Consider the following 12,666-nt stretch of genomic DNA (forward strand, 5'->3'; position numbering starts at 1 on the left):
AGAGATACTCTCACTTTCTGAAATAATTAATAATAATAATTCCTGCGCATATGCCAACCTTTTTAGTTTACAAAGCACTTTCCTTATAGCAATAGTATGTGATAATTGACTTAACCAAAGGTCAGATGGGTTAAATTGCAGCATTAGGACTCAGACTCCCCAAGTTCAATGTCATTTCTCCTGCACCAAGAACCTTCTCTTATTAGCAAAACATATTCATCTCTTAGGGAGAAAAAAAAAAACAAAATCACTTTTTTTCTTTTTTGCAAGAACAAAAAAAGCACTTGATTGCTTTAAGTATAAACACAGGCCCCAAGGAGATGAAATTTACCATCCATCTATCATTGTCTTGAAAAAGCCCCCAGGAAGAAATTGCAAAGAGTTCAATGCACCTTCTTCTTCCAGGCAGGACAACCCAGGTCCCAGCAGGTAGAACCAGACTGGAATTTGATTTACTAAAGATCTACTGCCATTCCCCTGAACAGAACAGAGCCCTTTACTCTTCCTGAGCCTTGCATATGAAAGAAGACTAGACCTCTTGACTTCTGCACCACATTTTCTTTTAACTCATTCACTCAGTGACTGTCAAAAGAACAAAACATATTCGCCCAATACCCACCTCTTCCATTCTGCATCCCTTGTCACCTATGTATTATTATTTTTTTCCCTCTCTCTCTCCCCTCAGTACAAATACAAAGAGGCGTTTGAGAAAATGAAAGGGCAGATGCTTGGATCTCGAAGCTTGGAAGATGATATCAGCCTCTCACATTCGGTGCACGCAACCTCGGTCCAAAGTGATGTAAGTTGAAAAAAATGTAAATGAATGTGTCAGCCCACCCATAGTAATATTCCCAGGGAATCCAGGGCTGATGGTCTGTTGGAACAAATTATATATTTATCTTTGAGATTATTAAACACCTGAACCTTGGCTGAGCCTCAGGTTCTACGTACAAAACCCCTTCCCCCAAAACAAAACAAAACAAAAAAACCCCCAACAGCAAAAAGGAAAAAAAAACCCAATCTTTTTTTTTTAAAGTTTTAAAAATGTCAACATTCACAGAAAGGGGAAGAGAAGAGGGTACTAGAGTCAGGAGACCTGGGTTCTAATCCTGGTTCTTCTAATTAGCTTCCCTTTCAGGGTCCTCTGTTTCTTCATCTATAAAATGAGGGTGCTGGATGGATAACCTCTAAAGTACCTTTCAACTCTAACATTTTATGCTTTATACATTTATTCAGGTATAATAATTATGCCTTGCACTGAACACTTTATAGGTCATCTAGTGATTTGACATCCATTATCTCATATGGGGTGGATCTGTGTACTTGCATGTTGGACTCTTCTGGAACACATATAGCTTGGCCAGCCATGTGTGAAGCACGGCTTGACTTCTCTCTGCCTCATTTGCCCATGATTTAAGTCTTTCCCTTAATGTTCAGAGAGACTATCCCTAGAGGAGACGATATTGGGCATACTCTGTTTAATGTCGTTAATTGGTTCTAGGGAAACATAATGTTAGGGGAAACAACATTACAGAGGGCAGTTAGTTCTAACCATAGAAATTATATGACATGTTACAAGTGAGTGATCAGCCAGATGATTTTACAGTGGGTTTTGTGATCCCGGGATAGAATTTTGTTATAATGCATTTAGAGTGTTACTGTGTAGTGGGAAGAGCACTGGATTTGGAATCAAAAGAAAAATCAGAAGTTTGAATCCTGGACCTGCTACTTACTACAAGTGTAGTGTTGGGCGAGTCACTTAGGACCTCTATGTTCTTTTCTGTGAAATGAGGGAAATGGACTAGAGGCTGCTGAGGTCTCTTCTCCTTCTAGCTCCATGATCTTTTAAAAAATAATATTTTATTTTTTCCACAATTACATGTAAAAACAATTAAGTTTTATGTTCCAATTTCTGTTCCTCTCTTCCTCTTCCCCCCTCCCTGAGGCAGTAAGCAATCTGATATAGGTTATACGTGTGCAATCATGTAAAACATTTCCATATTAGTCACTTTGTGGAAGAAAACTCATAGCTTTATGATCTTAAGATGTTGGTCAGCACAATATATTCTATACAGCAGGCTAAGGGAGCTGACCCTCACCCTGTGCTTTGAAGAGTCAGACAGCTGGGGTGGCAGGAAGGCAATCAGGAATAGTACCGGGAGACCTAGGGAGCCAGGCATCTGGTGCTAAGTCAAGACCTGAAATTTATATCAGTATAGTGAACACATAAAGCAGAGGAGACTGGAGCTGACTTTTCTTGTGCCCGTGTGTACTCCCTCCTCAGCCTGAATGTTGCCCCTGAGTGATCTCTTTTCTCTTTCAAGTTATCCAGAGGCACTTATTTTAATTAGGTTTCATGATGCCATAGGATGACTGGTGAGAGTGTGCGAGGGTGGGCAGCTTAACTGGCAGAAAATTCCAGAAGACTTCTCTTCTGGAGACATGATAACTGGACTTGTTTCTAGAGGGTAGAACTGAGATCATAGATAGAAATTGCGGGAAGCAGATTTACAAATGAATGCATTTTATTTTTTTTCATAAATTACCAAAAACAAACAACTTCCTAACAATTTGGGCCATCTAGTAAAGGCATAGATTGCATTTGGGAGTTAGTGGATTTCCTGATACTTGAAGTCTTTGAAACACTTTTGGAGAGAAGATTGTAGAAAGTATTTCTTATTCAGGTACAGGTTAGATATGATAACTTCTGAGGTCCCTTCCAATTTTGTGATTAATCTGATTTAAAATATTTCTGGTGGAGGGAAGACATAGGCAGTAGCATCTGCTCTTGGTCTTAGGGATGGCCTCTCTAGGTGTACCTGTTGCTTACTTACCTTTCCCTCCTACCTGACCCCACTCCTCAGTGGTGCACAGGATTTAGGGTTAGTGGAAGGCTTTGGGGATTATCACAGTAATGGTAAGACCTTTCAAGTACATTTCAAGACATTCAAGTTCATTTTAAGATTTTCAAAGGTTTTTGCAATTTTCTTCACCAAAACATAGTGAGAGAGAGAGAGAATGTTTTATTTTTCCCTTTTTAATAACAGAGAAACTAAAGTTCAGGGAAGTTAACTTGGCTGTGGTCCAGGGACTTGAACCTGGGTCTTCTGACTTTTCCAGGGCTCTTTTTCTCTACATCATGCTGTGTCTCTCCCTCTGAGTCCAATTTGAGAGTTTTGAAGTTATAGAATAATCCTTGGACCTGTATTGCAATTTTTGCCTATTAGAAAATAAGAATTCCCACTGAGCCCATAAAGCAATTATATAAACATGGTTTCCCAGAAAATATATATCACAGATGGCTAGAAAACTGAACCCATAAAGGAGTTGGTGAGAAATATGGGAAAAAGACAGCAAAAGCTTACCAAATATGTCCTTTTGCATCTAGGAAGTATGTAGAATTGCCAGAATTGGATGAGAAATTGCATGGTACTTCTTCTGTAGCCTCTATCATTTGGGGGCAGCATAGGACTAAAGTGGGTCTAAGAACTGGGTCATCAGCCCCAGTGGGCTAGGAAGAATGATTTGCTCTTTCTGGAGACCATTCATACTCTCTTAACACTAGTTGAAGCAGGGAAGGAGCATTGGCCTTGCCAAGAATCCCTCCTGGGCCTTAATGAATGGGTAATTACATAACGTTTGGACTTTAGAATGGAGACAATAAATATAGTAATAATGCTATTGAAACCGTTGCTGTTGGTGTTCCTGCCTCTCTAGGTGAACTACAAGAAAGGCTTTGAACATTCAAAGACTCAGTTCCATCTGCCGTTGGACATGGTAACCTTGGTGCATGCCAAGAAGGCCCAGAGCTTGGCCAGTGACCAGGACTACAAACAACTGCTCCACCAGTACACATCCTTGGCAGAAGACCTGAGGTTACGCTGTGCCAAAAAAGCTTACCAACTACAGAGTGAGGTAAAGGGAGAAAGACCTCGGGCCATTTTACTTCTGGGTTTGATCCTAAACACTCCCTTGGGTCAATGTTAAACCTTGAAGGGTGTTCGATGGCTCTGAAAGTATAGAGTAAACTGAAGAACATACTATTTATCTCTTCTTATAGAATTCTATATAAGGGTTGCTGGACAGCCTGGAAAGGAGGTATTTAAATATAGCTTCCCTTAGGAGCTATTTATTGGTCATTCAGTCACCAACCATTTAATAAGCATTATGTGCCAGGCACTGTGCTAAACACTGGGGATACAAAGACAGATTCTGCCCTCAAGGAGCTCCTCTGCTAATGGCGGGGGACAACATGTAAAAGACAACATATAAGACATATAGATCCCTTTCTCTGTCTCTGTCTCTGTCTCTCTCTCTCTGTCTCTCTCTCCCTCTGTCTCTCTCTCTCTCTCTCTGTCTCTCTCTCTGTCTCTCTCTCTCTCTGTCTCTCTCTCTTTCTCTGTCTCTCTCTGTCTCTCTCCAGGATGCCTTCATATGTCTAGATTTGCTATTCAATTAACAATAGTGAGGAGCCCCAGAAGAACACAGCCCTTCTCCTCTACCTCTCCATTCACATTAAATATGACCTTTTAATTCTTTCTCTCCTTTCATACAACTTTGTTACCAGAAAAGAGACAGATCCTCAGTCAGCTGGGACCAGGAAGGGAAAAACAGCTTCTTCTTCATGCCCTGGGTCCTACTTCAGGAGGTAGCCTTGGAAGTGAAGCTGTATACACACCACCCCTACTTCCCACTACCTGCCTTGTCCCACTCCCATTATTTTCTCTCTGGGAAGAGGACACTAGAAGAATTTGGTGGGGAAGGGAAAGATGGAAAGAAATCAGACCAATTGAGACTCACTGGAAACTCTTCTAAATCCTCTATAGAGTCTTGGAAATGTCCAGAGCTCCTGGATGACATTTCTAGCCTGGTCATTCCTAGTCTCTCCAGTAGGAGAGTCCTGTAAGGCAGAGTATTCATGGATTTTTCCATTCCTGGGTACACTATCCAGAACAGACTTTCCATGAATTGAGAGGTGTCCTTTATAAACATAATTCTCTCAGTTGACATATTCTTAAGGCAAGAAGATTTATCTGAGAAGAGTAGAGAGGAGAGACAACTGGGATTATTTGGGACTGTGTCCCCCAAACAGAGCCTTGTCAGATGTGTGTGAGGGTTTGTCATCTGTGTGGGTTTCACATCTATTTACAGACTTTGCTGAGTAACACAAACTGCTAGAAGGTTCACAAAGGGGGTAGGAACACCTGACCATGGAGTTGCCACACTCACTTAGTGGAGACAGGTCTGTCACACAAGCACCAAAACCCTGTTAGTTTCCCTTCTTTTCATCATGACTGGATGTGGAAAGCAGCAGTCCTGCCTCTGCATCAGAAGTGGAGGATGGTCCAATTATCTAGTAAATTTGGGGATTTCCAAACCATTAACACAAATGACAAGTGAGCACACACACACACACACACACACACACACACACACACACACACACACATATATACACACACACACGTACACACCTTGACCAGAATATTCTGAACCCTTTGTTAACAAAGTTCTGAATCTTGAGTTGATTGATGTTACCCATTACTTTAACTGTTATAGCTCAATGGTTATCAAAATTTCTAATTTGAAGACCCTCTTAAAAATTGGGGACCCCACAAAGAGCTTTGGTTTATGTCTGTCAACATGTGGTACTAGACATGGAAACATCTTGCTGTTATGATGAAAATAAGTTTTGACCTTGAAACCCCCGGGAGGGTCTTGGGAACCCCCAGGGGTCCCTGAACTACACTTTGGGAACTGCTGTTGTAGTTCCATAGATTTGGTGGTTGCTTTTTTGGATACGCTTTAAATAGTGTAAACATTTGCCCTGAGTTGTTTGTAAGTACAATCTAACCTAGCTTTTGTCTCCCTGATATGCATATATTTATTTATTTTAATTTGAGTGACTTCCCTTCAGAAGGCACTCAGCAACTAAAGTAAATGACATTGGTGGGTTTTTTTTCTGCTGAATTAAATGACTACTCATTTCAATTGGATGGTTATTGAGGAGGCTCAGTTATAAACTGAATATTAATCTGAAAAGACCGAACTTGGTGGAAGGAAGTGTTTGAGTGAGGTGTGAGGTAACCTGTTTAGAGTATTGTTTTGTCTTTAAGATGATCTTTAATGGATCCTTCTCCCTCTCCTGCTTTACTTTGATTTTGAGATGTAATGAAAAAAGGTTTAAACTTGTGTTTGACTGACTCTTCTGTCTCTCTCTCTCATCTTGTTTGCTGCAGAATTTATATAGATCTGACCTAAACTTTATGAGAGGTGTTGGCTGTGTCATTCCAGGAACTTTGGAGATTGAAGGAAGAAAGAAAGCATCTGAGCTCATCAGTGAGGTAACCAGCAATTTTCCTTGGATCGAATTAGTTCCTTCTGGGTATTAATATTATCAGAAATATTCACCATATTGTGGGAAATATCTTTAATGAAAGAAAATACATTGCTATGTTATTTAGATGTGGTGACTCATTAGATTAATCTTTAATTTCACCCATTTTTATTGGTGTGCCATTTGAGTCTTAGTGCCATTTAAGACAGCTTTGCAGATAATTTCAAACCCTCCATTACCCACAATAAAAATTATTTTACTAGCCTGTAAGATGTGGTTTCCTGGTATTGCTTTGAAGGCTGGTGATTTCCTGTGGGCTTTGAAGAAAAAAAATGCTGGATTCTGATCTTGGGATTGGGAGAATAAAAAGCTTTTCCCTTTTACTTAAAAAAGAATCACAGTTAGATTTCTCAGGTGGGTCATAGGCCCATACTCTAAGTAAGCATGGGAGCTTTCACTCTTTTTAACTGTGTGTGGGAGAACATGATAGAGCTCACAATCTCTAACATTTTTAGTGGATTCAATTGGAATCAAATGAGTTTTGATCCAGTTAAATATTTATGATAATGTAAGAACTACTTCACTGAAGTCCTCCCTTCATGCCTCATCATGGTGCTCAAGCAACCTTGAATCCTTGAAGGCCATGCCTGCAGAGCACTAGCCAGAACCTGTCTACTAAACTTGGAAGTCTAGATGTGTAATCCTGGAAAGTATGGAGAGACCTACCCTCAGAGGGGTGGTCACTAGGAGATGATGTTTTTTTTTTTAACACACAGCAACTCATGTAGGTGGTCTACTAATGTGTGGAGGGCTTGTAATCTGTATCAGTGGAGAGAGTACCCCCACCAATGAACTCATATCCTTGAATCAATTGAAAAGTTCACAGGAATTCAAAGGGAATAGGATAGTTTTTTCCATGGCTCCTCATTATTACGACTATTGGTTTGACTCAAAAATTAAATATATATGTATAGTAAATAAAATAAATTTAAAATATATGTATAGTAAATAAAATAAATTTAAAATATTAAAACACTTTTTAGTGAACAGCAGTCCTGAAGAAATTTGGTATCTAAACCTCTAATTTGTGTGTCCCTTTGACATTTGCAGGGAAGGAACAATGTAAACTTCCCTTTCACGTTTAGCAGCATCTGGTCCAACCCTATACTTTTTCATCCATTTGCTTTCTCTTACTAATGAGTTCTAAACCCATTAGATTGTTCACAAGTCCAAGGAGAGAACTGAACTCAGTGACTGAGAGAATCTTGATCTTTGTCAAGCATAGTTTTATGACCAGTATTAGAAGTCAGACCAAGAAACTGGGCCTTCTTCTGACCTAGCACCTCATGGAGCCTTTCTTTCTTTCTTTCTTTCTCTTTTGTGGGAACTCAGAGTAAATATCGCCAGCAGCCCCAGTCCTTCAGGTACACAGCTGTGACAGACTCACCAGGACTCCTTCATGCAAAATTCAGCAATCAGATTACTAATGAGGTAAAAAAAAAATCTCTACTGAAATCAGGGTGGACTTTTAACATTGCCATGCGCTGATAAAAGGAAGGGGAGGGAAAGCAGCAATGAGAGTTTGGCAAGAAAAGAATCTCATCCTAAGAATAATGATAAGACCAGTTGACATTTTTTTAGCACTTTGAAATTTATAAAATACTTAACATATTATAGCATCCCTTCTTGGTTACTACATTACCTTGGATCAATTTACATCCTCTCATTTGATTCTCTCAGATCTTTTGCCTTCTACTATAATGCTCTTCTCAATTTACCAATAGAACACCTCTCAGTTGTCCTCTCCATTTTCGATATGGAGGTTGGACTTCTACCTAAAGACCAATGACAATTGAAGGATTTGGGATAATTGCTAGATTTAGAATTCTGATCCAGGACCCTAGATATTTTTAGAATCAGTTGGAATTTGGATATATATGTATTATAGGTATGTATATACATATAGGTATATATATATATATATATGTATATATATATATATATGTGTGTGTGTGTGTATGTGTATTATGTGTGTACATATATAAATTTATGCATAGGTGCATATGTATATGTGTGTATATTGTATATAGCATGTATATGTGTATATATACACATATCCACACATACATACATATATATATTTTCATATATATATATGCTATATATATTTATATGTCTGTATATCTTTTTTCCTACCAAGTGGTAACTAATATTTACAAAAGGCAGCTCAGAATAATAATAATAAAGAGAGCATATGGAATGCATTGAATTTGGAATCAGAAGACCTGAGGTCAAATCCAGTATCGACTAGTAATTACTTGTGTGACTTTAGGGAAGTCATTTCACCTCTGGGTCTTAGTTTCCTCATCTGTAAGATGGAGAAAGGAAGATTGGAGTAGATAACCTTTAAAAATCCCTTCCAGCTCTCAATGTATGCTCCCATGAAAATGAGGAAATAGGTCTTTTTTAAGTTGAATTTTGTTTTTTCAATTAATAAGCTTTATTTTTTCTAACTCCTACATTTCTCCCTACTGAAAAACAAAACCTTTATAAGTATAATCTAGCAAAACAAATGATGAGTTGTTGTCTCAAAGCCACGAAGTCCAAACTTTTCATATTTTAATAAGAGAAAAATGTATGTGTTTTAGTAAACTAATAATAATAATATCATCTCATTTGCTCCATGGCCTCTTCTAGTCCCTTTCCTGTTTGTATCTTTATAGGATTTAAATAGACTTTTAGAAAGTACACTGCAGTATTTATACTACCAGAAGAGATGTACTTTGGTGTTCATAAAGGTCTCAATGACTGTTTTTGTGAATTTCCCCCCCTCACCTCCAGCGCCTCTATAAAGCAGCAGGGAAGGACACAAGTCACCAATACACAACAACCCTGGGTCTTCCTGAGTTTATCAGGGCAAAAATAAATGCAGCCAACCTTAGTGAGGTAAGTATTTGTCTCTGGGCTATTGTAGTGGCCAAATTTGGCTGCATGAAAAACGATGAAATTCACCTCTCTCCTTTCCTTGGAGTGGTGGGAGGCAATGAATGTGGAATATTGCATATGCTCCTAAATGCTGTATCTGTTGTGCCTTTTAGGGAAGACTCACCAGGCTCGCATGGGTTATATCACTAGAGGTCTTTAAGTAGAAGCTGGGTAGTTACTGGCTAGCTTCGTCTTAGTGGGGTTAAGAGGTTAGACCTTTCTGATTGGTGCCTTTCAATCCTGAGTTTCTGTGAAATACAGAGATGACTTTGATGTAAAGAGAAAAAATATCAGTAAAACTTTGCAATAAATAAATAAGCAAATAAATAAATATATGTATGTAAGTAGCCAGTCTTAGTGATGTCAGAATTTATCTTTGATCAGAGTTTAGTTGTGATGCAAAGATACTTATTCCTGAATCTTCAGAATGATGTAAATTTGATCATGGGGGATAAACCCAGAACATTACTGGAATGGGTAACCACTTGATGTCCACGTTAACCATATCTTTGTACAAATGTGCTGAGTACAGATGTGGAGAGAGTGGTAGCATGCACGCTTAATGAGATGTTCTACACAAAATAGAGAGCTTTGGCGTGAATTGATTCATGCACACAGAACTACAAATGGGGGGGGGGGTTCTTTGTTCATTGATTCATGTATTTAAAAAAAAGAAAAAGAAGAAAATCTACATGTGTTCTCACTTTAGGCAAAATACAAGGAGTCTTGGCATAATCTATGTGCTCAAGGCTACAAGCTGACAATGGAAGCAATCCCCTTCCAGACTGCAAGGGCCTCCCGAGATATCGCCAGTGATGTGAGTTGAATGATACGACCTTCCATCTCGCCTAATTTCTGTTAACTTCATGTAAAACAATGTCTACGGCAAATTTTACTGAATTAAAGCAAATCTATAACCATGTGAGACAAGAATGTCACTTGCAGAATATATTACTTATGAATGAGAGTCTTTGTAGGAGGGAAAAAAGGCTCTGCTAATCAGAAGCCAAACACAGTCAAAGACCTTCCAGGGGGAGCCGGACTGATTTATTTGTAACCACAGTGCTAGAGAAATAAATGTTCTTTACCTGTAACTCCAACTCTGAATCAGGTAGAAAAATCACAATAATTCAAGTCATCAAATTTTCATCTATTTCCATCCCCACACTAGATTTAGGGACTAGCATTCCACTTCGTCCACTGCAATTCAACCCACTCTGATGATAAAGTCCACAGCTTTGGGACATGAAGGTGACTTTTCCTTTCCTATAAACAAATCATAGAAAACAGGGACTTCAAATGCATAGATCTTGTTTTTAGGGTTTAATGCTTTACCTAGTGCATCAGGATAAAACACAACTTTCCCATTTGCAGTTTTTGATAAATTCCTTTTGGTCATAGGCAAAGTAGTCAAGTAGGGCCCCTTTCTGTTGGTTTCAATTGCCAGCTTCTGATCAAGCAGGCAGAATAGAACTGTTCTTTGGTTCTTCCACCCCCAAGGAGGAAGTGCTTTATCAAGCTAGCCTGTGTTTTGTTTTGGTTCAGGGATTTTCACCCCAATAATAATCACCCCCTTGTACAAAAAAAGAAAAATGTGATTTTGTAGAATTTAAAGTAAACACAGGCAACTGAAATTTAAGCAAGTAAAATGCAAATGACTGACTGAGTCTCTTTTCACTCAAAGTGTCAGTACAGACATGACTTTGTGAAAGAGAGAGGGAAACTTATTGGAGCCAGAAGCATTCTGGATGACCACAGACTTCAGCACTGCCTGCGGGTGGGGAAGCTACAGAGTGAACAGCAGTACAGGAAGGAGGCACCAGGGAGCAATACTCAATACCACCTCCCCATGGACATGGTGAACCTGGTCCATGCTCGCAAGGCTCAAGCCCTGGCAAGTGAGCATGATTATAGGACTAGGTGCCATGACTTTACAGCACTTCCTGAGGACTTGAAGCTGTATTGGGCCAAGAAAGCCCATGCACTACAGAGTGAGGTAAAGTTTCTTTCTTTTCTCTTCTCTTCTTTTCCCTTCCCTTCCTTCCTTCTTCCTTCCTTCCTTTCTTCCTTTCTTCCTTCCTTCCTTCCTTCCTTCCTTCCTTCCTTCCTTCCTTCCTACCTTCCTTCCCTCCCTTCTTCCCTTCCTTCCTTCCTTCCTTCCTTCCTTCCTTCCCTCTTTCCTTCCTTCTTCCTTCCTTCCTTCCTTCCTTCCTTCCTTCCTTCCTTCCTTCCCTCTTTCCTTCCTTCTTCCTTCCTTCCTTCCTAGAATCTAGAAGATGTACATTTAAATTTCACTTCTGATCCTTAACAACTGTATGACACTGGGAAAGTCAATGAACCTCTCTACGACTCAGAAAACTCCCTAAGAATTATCTCCTAAGTCGTATATAGATTGTCCATCTGCAGTTAGAGGAAGTTCCCAATCGGGTTATTGAGTTTATCTAGTTCAATACCATCATTTTCCAAATGAAGAAAATGAAATGCAGAGACACGAAGTGTCACAGAACTCATGTGGTCTGCATCTAAGGAGAGTTTGAACCAGAATCCAGGTCCCTCAATGCCTTTTTCATCATATCATGCTGCTTCAGGATGATTATGTCAATAGCGTCTTTGGTCAGAGCCAACCTTAGACAGCTTCTTGTTGATAAGTCACCAAGGAAGGTTTAGAAGCAAAATCTTCAAAGTAGCCCCACCCCTGTAGGACACAGATATCCCTGTGCTCCACTGTTCTCTGGACACAGCTGTTCACATTTTTCTGCCCCACCATGCTCAGGTACTAAAAATCACAGTTCACTTATGGCTTGTGTATTTGAAGCTATAGGGCTATTAAGGAGAGGTGGGGTGTATGGGACTCTAAAGAATGACATGCGTGAATCTGAAGCCAGTTTCTATTATAATAACTAACAACAATAATAAAAATTGGAGAGGATAGAATGGTCAGTTCTTGCCTGCAGTTCTGGGTAGCATATGGAAACCAAGTTCAGTGGTTCCAAAAAAAAGTGTTTTGGAATTGTGCTTAGAAACTATCTTGGGGAAGTTGATTTCTTGTTACTCCTCTTCCCCCTCCCATCTTTTATTATGAAGCCTGATGCTGGCATGTTGTTATTAGGTTCTGTCTGAATAGTTGAAGCTGGACTGGGAGACAAAATATCAATAGCCCATCCATTTATGAGCGAGTCTGAGGCACAATCAAAGCATTAGGGAGCCTGCATCTTGCTTTCTTACTTACCTGAGATCGTACTGTTCAGCTCAACAAAAGGAGAGTTGAAAGAGCTCTCCCCACTTCATGTCTTTTATGAAAGGAGCAATGCCCGGCTGTGAAGAATCCCTGTTGGATTATTCTC

At 39.5% G+C, this 12,666-nt stretch overlaps 1 protein-coding gene across 3 annotated transcripts in view; it reads left to right on the forward strand.

The window, feature by feature from the left end:
- The window catches only part of LOC118829017 (nebulin related anchoring protein), an 87,314-nt gene that overhangs the window by 59,620 nt on the left and 15,028 nt on the right, over window positions 1-12,666 (forward strand). For all 3 annotated transcript variants that reach the window (XM_036735942.1, XM_036735941.1, XM_036735943.1), the window contains 7 exons: window positions 686-799; window positions 3,718-3,915; window positions 6,240-6,344; window positions 7,730-7,828; window positions 9,179-9,283; window positions 10,032-10,139; window positions 11,007-11,318. In XM_036735942.1, coding sequence (XP_036591837.1) covers window positions 686-799; window positions 3,718-3,915; window positions 6,240-6,344; window positions 7,730-7,828; window positions 9,179-9,283; window positions 10,032-10,139; window positions 11,007-11,318 — 1,041 coding nt within the window. The remainder of the gene's footprint in view (window positions 1-685; window positions 800-3,717; window positions 3,916-6,239; window positions 6,345-7,729; window positions 7,829-9,178; window positions 9,284-10,031; window positions 10,140-11,006; window positions 11,319-12,666) is intronic.

This window comes from Trichosurus vulpecula, chromosome 8 (assembly GCF_011100635.1).
Source record: "Trichosurus vulpecula isolate mTriVul1 chromosome 8, mTriVul1.pri, whole genome shotgun sequence".
NCBI classification, from domain to species: Eukaryota; Metazoa; Chordata; class Mammalia; order Diprotodontia; family Phalangeridae; genus Trichosurus; species Trichosurus vulpecula.